The following is an 11,489-nucleotide window of genomic DNA, read 5'->3' on the forward strand; positions in this document are numbered from 1 at the left end:
TGTCAGCACTTGTTCCACATACAACCCAGTGAGCAATGTCTGGGGAATAAAAACTAAACTCCCATTTCACAAGACAGTGTGTTTCCTCGTAGCTTTACAATAGGCTTTTTGCCTGACAAGCGCACCTTGTTATTTGAAGGCCGACTTATTTATCACACATATATCGCGCCATACAGCAAAAGAACAACAATGTGACACACACATGATAAGAATGACATCATGCCTCTCTCTCATTTACCTGCTGTGCCCTCATCTTATCTGCCCTTTGGTTCTGGTGGTAGATCCTTGCGAAGTTGGAGACTATGACAGGCACAGGTAGAGCAATCACCAGCACGCCACTGAGGGAGCAAATGGAGCCAAATATCTTGCCCGCTATGGAGTCTGGAACCATGTCTCCATATCTGCAAACAGGAACAACAAGCCAGTGGGGGGTTAATGTGAGCAACGCTCCTCTCAGGTCATTACGGGGACTCGTACGACGGAACAGCTGTATCTCAACATCACACTATAGACAGACAGAAAGCGGTACAAACTAATGGCTGTGAGTGTAAGCATGTCAATCGTCCTGCCTTGAATTTCAAACAGTTTACTTTAGAATTGCTCTAACAAAAATATTTAAGAAATAAATGTGGCAGAAATAGATGACAAATACAGCACTCTACCACCAGTGAGAAAACATATTCAAATGAGAAACTCATAGGGTGAGAAGAAAATGAAATCAACCGAAGCATGCTCTTACTACAGTATGTGTAGTGAGACGTCAATACTGTATGTCTCACTGTGCATGTATGAACATGTTATTTATAGTACATTACTTGTCCAAAGTCAGAAACGTGTCTTTGTAATTGAACAGCTCATTACAGAAAGGCTGATTAGGGAGTGTACGTTGTTTATAATAAGGGTTACCTGTAGAAAATCACACCTCTCTGAAATGAGAATGGATGGAAACTTGGTCCTGTAAGCATTACAATGCATTCATTTTGCACAGGGCTGCGGACCAGAAGGTTGTGGGACCACAGTACACAAAAGTAGGGATGGAAATATATTTTTTATAATAAAAAGAATTGCATGAATCTATCATCGTATTTGCAGGTCTGAGATTTTTTATTTTTTTTGCCTTTTATAAAACTTTCATGCAATTCGATGTCATTTCAGATGACTAGAAACATTAGCAGAATACAACACAAATTACCAAAAATTCAAGCTAAGAATGGACAGAGAGAGAGAGGCCGATGCGTTCATCTTATCATATTCCTCCAATGCCAAGTAAACATGTCTTGTTTGCAATGAAACTGTCCCTGTGTGCAAATAATTCAATCTGAGATGTCATTATGCATGGTAAGTTTTTTATTTTATTTTACCAGGCAAGTTGATTAAGAACAAATTCTAATTTTACAATGACGACCTACCAGGGAACAGTGGGTTAACTGCCTTGTTCAGGGGCAGAACGACAGACTTGTAACCTTTCAGCTCGGGGATTCAATCCAGCAACCTTTCGGTTACTGGCCCAACAATCTAACCACTAGGCTACCTGCTCTGTCTGTGGTAGAAAGGTAGACAGAGTAGGCCTAATGACGCAGAAAAATGTAGGCTGGCTACTCTTCTTCTGTGGTTTAACCCAACGAGAGGTCACAAGTGTTTCCCTAAAAGCTGTATTGGTTTAAACATCTATTTCTACAGGAAGTTAATAGCTCAATCAATTGATAGCGACAGAATTAGATTACTTTCCAAGCAAAGTACATTTTTGTCTCCTCGGCTATAAAAGGTTGTAGCTCAGCCAATGAACGTCATAGAAACGTAAACAAAGGTTGTAGCTCAGCCAATGAACGTCATAGAAACATAACAAAGGTTGTAGCTCAGCCAATGAATGTCATAGAAACGTAACAAAGGTTGTAGCTCAGCCAATGAACGTCATAGAAACGTAACAAAGGTTGTAGCTCAGCCAATGAACGTCATAGAAACGTAACAAAGGTTGTAGCTCAGCCAATGAACGTCATAGAAACGTAACAAAGGTTGTAGCTCAGCCAATGAACGTCATAGAAACGTAACAAAGGTTGTAGCTCAGCCAATGAACGTCATAGAAACGTAACAAAGGTTGTAGCTCAGCCAATGAGCGTCATAGAAACGTAACAAAGGTTGTAGCTCAGCCAATGAACGTCATAGAAACGTAACAAAGGTTGTAGCTCAGCCAATGAACGTCATAGAAACGTAACAAAGGTTGTAGCTCAGCCAATGAACGTCATAGAAACGTAACAAAGGTTGTAGCTCAGCCAATGAACGTCATAGAAACGTAACAAAGGTTGTAGCTCAGCCAATGAACGTCATAGAAACGTAACAAAGGTTGTAGCTCAGCCAATGAACGTCATAGAAACGTAACAAAGGTTGTAGCTCAGCCAATGAACGTCATAGAAACGTAACAAAGGTTGTAGCTCAGCCAATGAACGTCATAGAAACGTAACAAAGGTTGTAGCTCAGCCAATGAACGTCATAGAAACGTAACAAAGGTTGTAGCTCAGCCAATGAACGTCATAACAAAGGTTGTAGCTCAGCCAATGAACGTCATAGAAACGTAACAAAGGTTGTAGCTCAGCCAATGAACATAGAAACGTAACAAAGGTTGTAGCTCAGCCCATAGAAACGTAACAAAGGTTGTAGCTCAGCCAATGAACGTCATAGAAACGTAACAAAGGTTGTAGCTCAGCCAATGAACGTCATAGAAACGTAACAAAGGTTGTAGCTCAGCCAATGAACGTCATAGAAACGTAACAAAGGTTGTAGCTCAGCCAATGAACGTCATAGAAACGTAACAAAGGTTGTAGCTCAGCCAATGAACGTCATAGAAACGTAACAAAGGTTGTAGCTCAGCCAATGAACGTCATAGAAACGTAACAAAGGTTGTAGCTCAGCCAATGAATCATAGAAACGTAACAAAGGTTGTAGCTCAGCCAATGAACGTCATAGAAACGTAACAAAGGTTGTAGCTCAGCCAATGAACGTCATAGAAACGTAACAAAGGTTGTAGCTTGAATCATAGAAACGTAACAAAGGTTGTAGCTCAGCCAATGAACGTCATAGAAACGTAACAAAGGTTGTAGCTCAGCCAATGAACGTCATAGAAACGTAACAAAGGTTGTAGCTCAGCCAATGAACGTCATAGAAACGTAACAAAGGTTGTAGCTCAGCCAATGAACGTCATAGAAACGTAACAAAGGTATGCCCATATGTATTTGGTCACCTCTTTCCTGTTTATTTTACAGCTTGTTTCTAGCATAAAGCATCACGGACCAAATCGCTGTTATCGATCAAGTTATATAATTGGATCTGTTTAATTTCAGCACCAAGATGTAATTTTCTCAAATCTGTCTTACTGTGAGGTCAATAACTCTGATAAATACATTATGGGAAAGAAACATATTGTTTTAGTAGTAGTAGCAAGCTATCAAAGTCCTCCTCATCTTTACATGCTCCCTCTCAAACTGAACAGAACATAGGCTAGTCTTCGCACACGATATACAACTTTTTGGACTAATGTCTATTTTTTTAGTAAGAAGCCTTTGACTCTACTCCTGAACTGCCACTATAGGCCTACATAGCACAGCCATTGGTTAGGTAGCACAAAAAAAAAGTTTTGACCAGGAAGAGCAGAGCGGGGCACAGGGTTAGAATACCTGCACTCTAAAAATTAGGGGTTCAACCAGGGTTCTTCTAAGATCCTCAATGTTCTTTGAAGAACCTTGGGGTAATTGATGATGAAAATTGCCCCCAAAAGGTTCTTCCAAGAACCCCATAGGAGGTGGGGTTCATCGAGGAACCTCCTTAGTTGGTGGGGGTTCTTGCAGGAACCTAACCGCCCCATCTGAAACATTTGGAATTGAAAGAACAGCAGGTGCAGGCACTTAACTGAAAATGTAAAGATCTCAATTTAAGTTGTCGCTAGTATGATCTAAATTGATATTGTTTAATGATGATATCTTTACATATTTGCTCACATCTTTCTAAAACAGAAAATGGACACAATTCCATGGATATCAATCAACAAAGAGGTACAAATATGTAGGAATATGTTGAAGGCTAGCTGTAATGGGTGCAGATGACTGAACTGGTCACTGTTGTGTCAGTAGGTATACAGACGAGGAGGCATAAAAAGGTATGTCAACTGGCAATGTTACGCAGATCACATGAACCATCCTCCTCCCTTACCTCTTCAATGAAAATCAACAGGCCTTTACACTTTGGACAAGGTATGTCCTTTATACCGTTTTCTAAAATTGATATTTACCACAAAACCAAGGTATGAATATTGTTGAGTGCACGTTAATAATTAAACATATATATATATAATTAAACATTTTTGGATTCACAGACTTCACGCTCCCTACACCTGTTCCAAACCTGTTGGATCACCATGCACTGCTAAATCATTCTGGCTGTGGATATGGAGAACATGAAACACATTAACATCAACAGGCCAGAGGATAAACCCATTGGACTTGGGGCTCTACTGGGAGTTTACCTCATATTGGGATTTTTATATGCTTTGCCACTAAAATCATAATAAACACTGAGAACTAAAATGTTGTGTTATTGTTTTTATTGTTATGCATATTATTATTAGTAATAATAGGGGAGGGGGTAGTTAAAACATTTACCCCAAGAAGTTCTTCAAAGGTTATTTGAGGATAAATTAAAAGGGTTTATTTGTAGGTGTTCCCCACAGGTTTAATTTGAACAAACCCTAAAGGATACTCCAGGAACCTTTTCTTTTAGAGCGCATTGCAGTGTGTAATGCAGCTTAGTTTTATTTACACCATCCCAGCAGCTTCTCCGAGCATGCGCTTCATATACAGCCTAGCCTACAGCCTATAGGCTACGGATCATTTGATAGAGACCACACTAAATAGCCTATATGCTACGGATCATTTGATAGAGACCACACTAAATAGCCTATAGGCTACGGATCATTTGATAGAGACCACACTAAATAGCCTATATGCTACGGATCATTTGATAGAGACCACACTAAATAGCATATAGGCTATGGATCATTTGATAGAGACCACCTAAATAGCCTATAGGCTATGGATCATTTGATAGAGCTAAATAGCCTATAGGCTATGGGATCATTGATCATTTGATAGAGACCACACTAAATAGCCTATAGGCTATGGATCATTTGATAGAGACTGTTTAGGCTACGGATCATTTGATACGTTTTCCCAGTGTATGTGTTGTAGTTTGCATGTTTGCATGTGTTTATTTCAGGAAATGGCTTCCTGAAATCCCTCAAGCAGCTGATTGGTCGACTCCATGGCTATTGGAGAGCTGACACCGCCCCTCGTCAAGACACAGCTGTTTCCAATTACCCATTCCTTCAGAAGCTATATAAAAGCCAGTGTTCTGTTCAGGAGGGAGAATTTTGCTGGAAGTAGATTTGCTAGAGAGTTTTGCAGGGAGGTCATTGCAGAGATTTTGCTGGAGAGTTTTGCTGGGAGGTCATTGCAGAGATTTTGCTAGAGATTTTGCTAGAGATTTTGCTAGAGGTTTTGCTGGAAGTTCATTGCTGAGAGTTGGTATGTTTTGTGAGTTTGTTGCTCAGATAGAGCTTATTTGATGTCCTTTGTTTCTTAGTTTGTTTGTGAAAAATTGTTTAATATTCTGTTTCATTTGTTCCCAGGGGGGAAGGGGAAGGCACCTAGGGAGTGTTTAGGCAAGAGGCCCGCGGGCATACATATACCCGTAGCATATATTAATGTCTAGGCACACTAGATAAGACCTGGGCGGACCACCCCCTGTATTTTGGTTAGGGCACCAGGTGGTGCTAAATTAGGTAAGTAGTGGGTAGGCAGGTAAGATAGGAGAGGGGGGCTTTGAGATTTACTTTCTTTCTTTGGTTCCGTCCAGCCCTTTTCCCCATATTACCCTGTAAAGGAATAAAGTCCTTGTAAACGGTACCACATTCTGCCTGTTGTCATCCTTACTTGCATCTACAGTCCATACCTTTTTCTCTTCACGGAGAGTTTAGTTGTAGCAGGGTGTTGCGTTCCCTCTTCATAGAGGCGTGCGTAACAGAGACCACACTAAATAGCCTATAGGCAATGGATCATTTGATAGACCATAAATAGCCTATAGGCTACGGATCATTTGATAGACCACTAAATAGCCTATAGGCTACGGATCATTTGATAGAGACCACACTAAATAGCATATAGGCTATGGATCATTTAGGAGACCACACTAAATAGCATATAGGCTGTGGCTCATTTGATAGAGACACTAAATAGCATATAAGCTGGATCAATAGCATAGCATATAGGCTATGGATCATTTGATAGAGACCACACTAAATAGCATATAGGCTAATACTAAACCCTCCTTGACTGAAATGGAAAAGGCATGACCCTCCCCATTTTCCTCCATGTAACCATTCTGTACATTTCCGTCCATCCCTTATCATGACTGAAAATTATCCGCCAGAGCAGCTAAGAAAAATATTTCTGTCTCTCTCCTCCACTCTCACTGAACACACACGTGCACGCACACTTTTTCCCACTTCCTCTTAGCACATGCTATCAGGCACACAAGTTGCTGGTGGTTGCCTCATAAAGTACACCATCTGACCTCTGATTGGCATAGTTTGTTCCATTGATCACTGGTGCTGAGTTGAGCGACTGTTGAAAATAAATAAAAGTGGATGGGTGTCAGAAGCCTGTCAGGTGTGTAGGATGCATACGACCATAAAAGGTCAAAATTAAAATATATAGGAACACTGCCCCTCAAACATATTTGATTTACTGCTGAAATGTTAAGCTACTGATGGACTCCTCAAGGCATACAGCTTTAGAAAAAAAGATGCTATCTAGAGCTTAAAATGGTTCTTCGGCTGTCCCCGTAGGATAACCCTTTTAAGGAACCGTTTTTTGGTTCCAGGTCCCTGCCCTTGGTTCCAGGTAGAACTATTTTGGGTTCCATGTAGAATCCTTTCCAAAAAGGGTTCTCCCTGGAACCAAAAAGAGTTCTCCTATGGGGACAGCCAAAGAACCCGTTTGCAACCCTTTTTCTACAGTTGACATCAGTGCTGGATAACTGCAGGGGAAACAGAGTGCTGAGAAAGATTACTCTACAAGTGCTGAGAAAAGATTATTATTGTTTTTTTATTTATTTTTTATTTTATTCCCTTTTTCTCCCCAATTTCGTGGTATCCAATTGTTAGTAGTTACTATTTTGTCTCATCACTACAACTCCCGTGCGGGCTCGGGGAGAGACGAAGGTCAGCCATGAAACACAACCCAAACCAAGCTGCACTGCTTCTTTAACACAGCGCGCATCCAACCCAGAAGCCAGCCGCACCAATGAAGGAAACACCGTGCACCTGGTGACCTGGTTAGCGTGCACTGCGCCCGGCCCGCCACAGGTGTCGCTGGTGTGCGGACGAGACAAGGATATCCCTACCGGCCAAACCCTCCCCCAACCTGGATGACGCTAGGCCAATTGTGCGTCACCCCACGGACCACCCGGTCGCGGCCGGCTGCGACAGAGCCAGAGAAAGATTACTCTACAATTGATAGGAAAGCTAATGGAGTTACTTGGGACTGGGGACATTTGTAAACCAACCAAGGCCTTTAGATTGGCACCGTTTGAAGCCTTTTTTTGTGCCTCATACTGTAGTTATTGCAACACACCATAATCATGCTTAGGAGCTTCAGCCATTTACAACCATCTGAGTAGCACTCACTTCAGCCATTTACAACCGCCCGTAGCACTCACTTCCGTCATCATGAAGTGCTTTTGAGACTAGTCAAGGACCATATCACCTCCACCCTACCTGACACCCTAGACCCACTCCAATTTGCTTACCGCCCAAATAGGTCCACAGACGATGCAATCTCAACCACACTGCACACTGCCCTAACCCACCTGGACAAGAGGAATACCTATGTGAGAATGCTGTTCATCGACTACAGCTCGGCATTCAACACCATAGTACCCTCCAAGCTCGTCATCAAGCTCGAGACCCTGGGTCTCGACCCCGCCCTGTGCAACTGGGTACTGGACTTCCTGACGGGCCGCCCCAGGTGGTGAGGGTAGGCAACAACATCTCCTCCCCCGCTGATCCTCAACACGGGGCCCCACAAGGGTGCGTTCTGAGCCCTCTCCTGTACTCCCTGTTCACCCACGACTGCGTGGCCACGCACGCCTCCAACTCAATCATCAAGTTTGCGGACGACACAACAGTGGTAGGCTTGATTACCAACAACGACGAGACGGCCTACAGGGAGGAGGTGAGGGCCTCTGAGTGTGGTGTCAGGAAAATAACCTCACACTCAACGTCAACAAAACTAAGGAGATGATTGTGGACTTCAGGAAACAGCAGAGGGAACACCCCTATCCACATCGATGGAACAGTAGTGGAGAGGGTAGCTAGTTTAAGTTCCTCGGCATACACATCACAGACAAACTGAATTGGTCCACTCACACTGACAGCGTCGTGAAGAAGGCGCAGCAGCGCCTATTCAACCTCAGGAGGCTGAAGAAATTCGGCTTGTCACCAAAAGCACTCACAAACTTCTACAGATGCACAATCGAGCATCCTGGCGGGCTGTATCACCGCCTGGTACGGCAACTGCTCCGCCCTCAACCGTAAGGCTCTCCAGAGGGTAGTGAGGACTGCACAACGCATCACCGGGGGCAAACTACCTGCCCTCCAGGACACCTACACCACCCGTTGTTACAGGAAGGCCATAAAGATCATCAAGGACATCAACCACCCGAACCACTGCCTGTTCACCCCGCTATCATCCAGAGGCGAGGTCAGTACAGGTGCATCAAAGCTGGGACCGAGAGACTGAAAAACAGCTTCTATCTCAAGGACATCAGACTGTTAAACAGCCACCACTAACATTTAGTGGCTGCTGCCAACACACTGTCATTGACACTGACCCAACTCAGCCATTTTAATAATGGGAATTGATGGGAATTATGTAAATATATCACTAGCCACTTTAAACAATGCTACCTTATATAATGTTACTTACCCTACATTATTCATCTCATATGCATATGTATATACTGTACTCTACATCATCGACTGCATCCTTATGTAACACATGTATCACTAGCCACTTTAACTATGCCACTTTGTTTACTTTGTCTACACACTCATCTCATATGTATATACTGTACTCGATACCATCTACTGTATGCTGCTCTGTACCATCACTCATTCATATATCCTTATGTACATATTCCTTATCCCCTTACACTGTGTATAAGACAGTAGTTTTGGAATTGTTAGTTAGATTACTTGTTGGTTATCACTGCATTGTCGGAACTAGAAGCACAAGCATTTCGCTACACTCGCATTTAACATCTGCTAACCATGTGTATGTGACAAATAAAATTTGATTTGATTTGATTTGATTTGAATAGCATTGTAAAGGTAGAGCTTCAGCCATTTACAACCATCTGAGTAGTTGTAATAGCATTGTAAAGGTAGAGCTTCAGCCATTTACAACCATCTCAGTAGTTGTAATAGCATTGTAAAGGTAGAGCTTCAGCCATTTACAACCATCTGAGTAGTTGTAATAGCATTGTAAAGGTAGAGCTTCAGCCATTTACAACCATCTCAGTAGTTGTAATAGCATTGTAAAGGTAGAGCTTCAGCCATTTACAACCATCTCAGTAGTTGTAATAGCACTGTAAAGGTAGAGCTTCAGCCATTTACAACCATCTCAGTAGTTGTAATAGCACTGTAAAGGTAGAGCTTCAGCCATTTACAACCATCTCAGTAGTTGTAATAGCACTGTAAAGGTAGAGCTTCAGCCATTTACAACCATCTCAGTAGTTGTAATAGCACTGTAAAGGTAGAGCTTCAGCCATTTACAACCATCTCAGTAGTTGTAATAGCATTGTAAAGGTGTAATAGCACTGTAAAGGTAGAGCTTCAGCCATTTACAACCATCTCAGTAGTTGTAATAGCACTGTAAGGTAGAGCTTCAGCCATTTACAACCATCTCAGTAGTTGTAATAGCATTGTAAAGGTAGAGCTTCAGCCATTTACAACCATCTCAGTAGTTGTAATAGCACTGTAAAGGTAGAGCTTCAGCCATTTACAACCATCTCAGTAGTTGTAATAGCACTGTAAAGGTAGAGCTTCAGCCATTTACAACCATCTCAGTAGTTGTAATAGCATTGTAAAGGTAGAGCTTCAGCCATTTACAACCATCTCAGTAGTTGTAATAGCACTGTAAAGGTAGAGCTTCAGCCATTTACAACCATCTCAGTAGTTGTAATAGCACTGTAAAGGTAGTAATAGCACTAAAGGTCAGCCATTTACAACCATCTCAGTAGTTGTAATAGCATTGTAAAGGTAGAGCTTCAGCCATTTACAACCATCTCAGTAGTTGTAATAGCACTGTAAAGGTAGAGCTTCAGCCATTTACAACCATCTCAGTAGTTGTAATAGCACTGTAAAGGTAGAGCTTCAGCCATTTACAACCATCTCAGTAGTTGTAATAGCATTGTAAAGGTAGAGCTTCAGCCATTTACAACCATCTCAGTAGTTGTAATAGCACTGTAAAGGTAGAGCTTCAGCCATTTACAACCATCTCAGTAGTTGTAATAGCATTGTAAAGGTAGAGCTTCAGCCATTTACAACCATCTCAGTAGTTGTAATAGCACTGTAAAGGTAGAGCTTCAGCCATTTACAACCATCTCAGTAGTTGTAATAGCATTGTAAAGGTAGAGCTTCAGCCATTTACAACCATCTCAGTAGTTGTAATAGCATTGTAAAGGTAGAGCTTCAGCCATTTACAACCATCTCAGTAGTTGTAATAGCATTGTAAAGGTAGAGCTTCAGCCATTTACAACCATCTGAGTAGTTGTAATAGCATTGTAAAGGTAGAGCTTCAGCCATTTACAACCATCTCAGTAGTTGTAATAGCATTGTAAAGGTAGAGCTTCAGCCATTTACAACCATCTCAGTAGTTGTAATAGCACTGTAAAGGGAGCTTCAGCCATTTACAACCATCTCAGTAGTTGTAATAGCACTGTAAAGGTAGAGCTTCAGCCATTTACAACCATCTCAGTAGTTGTAATAGCACTGTAAAGGTAGAGCTTCAGCCATTTACAACCATCTCAGTAGTTGTAATAGCACTGTAAAGGTAGAGCTTCAGCCATTTACAACCATCTCAGTAGTTGTAATAGCATTGTAAAGGTAGAGCTTCAGCCATTTACAACCATCTCAGTAGTTGTAATAGCACTGTAAAGGTAGAGCTTCAGCCATTTACAACCATCTGAGTAGTTGTAATAGCGTTGTAAAGGTAGAGCTTCAGCCATTTACAACCATCTCAGTAGTTGTAATAGCACTGTAAAGGTAGAGCTTCAGCCATTTACAACCATCTCAGTAGTTGTAATAGCACTGTAAAGGTAGAGCTTCAGCCATTTACAACCATCTCAGTAGTTGTAATAGCATTGTAAAGGTAGAGCTTCAG

The 11,489-nt window shown here is 41.8% G+C and overlaps 1 protein-coding gene across 4 annotated transcripts in view; it reads right to left on the reverse strand.

Moving 5' to 3' along the window:
• kcnd1 (potassium voltage-gated channel, Shal-related subfamily, member 1) overlaps nucleotides 1–11,489 on the reverse strand; it is a 140,626-nt gene that overhangs the window by 63,469 nt on the left and 65,668 nt on the right. For all 4 annotated transcript variants that reach the window (XM_052481714.1, XM_052481715.1, XM_052481716.1 and 1 more), the window contains exon 3: nucleotides 239–401. In XM_052481714.1, the coding sequence (XP_052337674.1) occupies nucleotides 239–401 (163 nt within the window). The remainder of the gene's footprint in view (nucleotides 1–238; nucleotides 402–11,489) is intronic.

The sequence above is a fragment of the Oncorhynchus keta genome, chromosome 27, assembly GCF_023373465.1.
Source record: "Oncorhynchus keta strain PuntledgeMale-10-30-2019 chromosome 27, Oket_V2, whole genome shotgun sequence".
NCBI classification, from domain to species: Eukaryota; Metazoa; Chordata; class Actinopteri; order Salmoniformes; family Salmonidae; genus Oncorhynchus; species Oncorhynchus keta.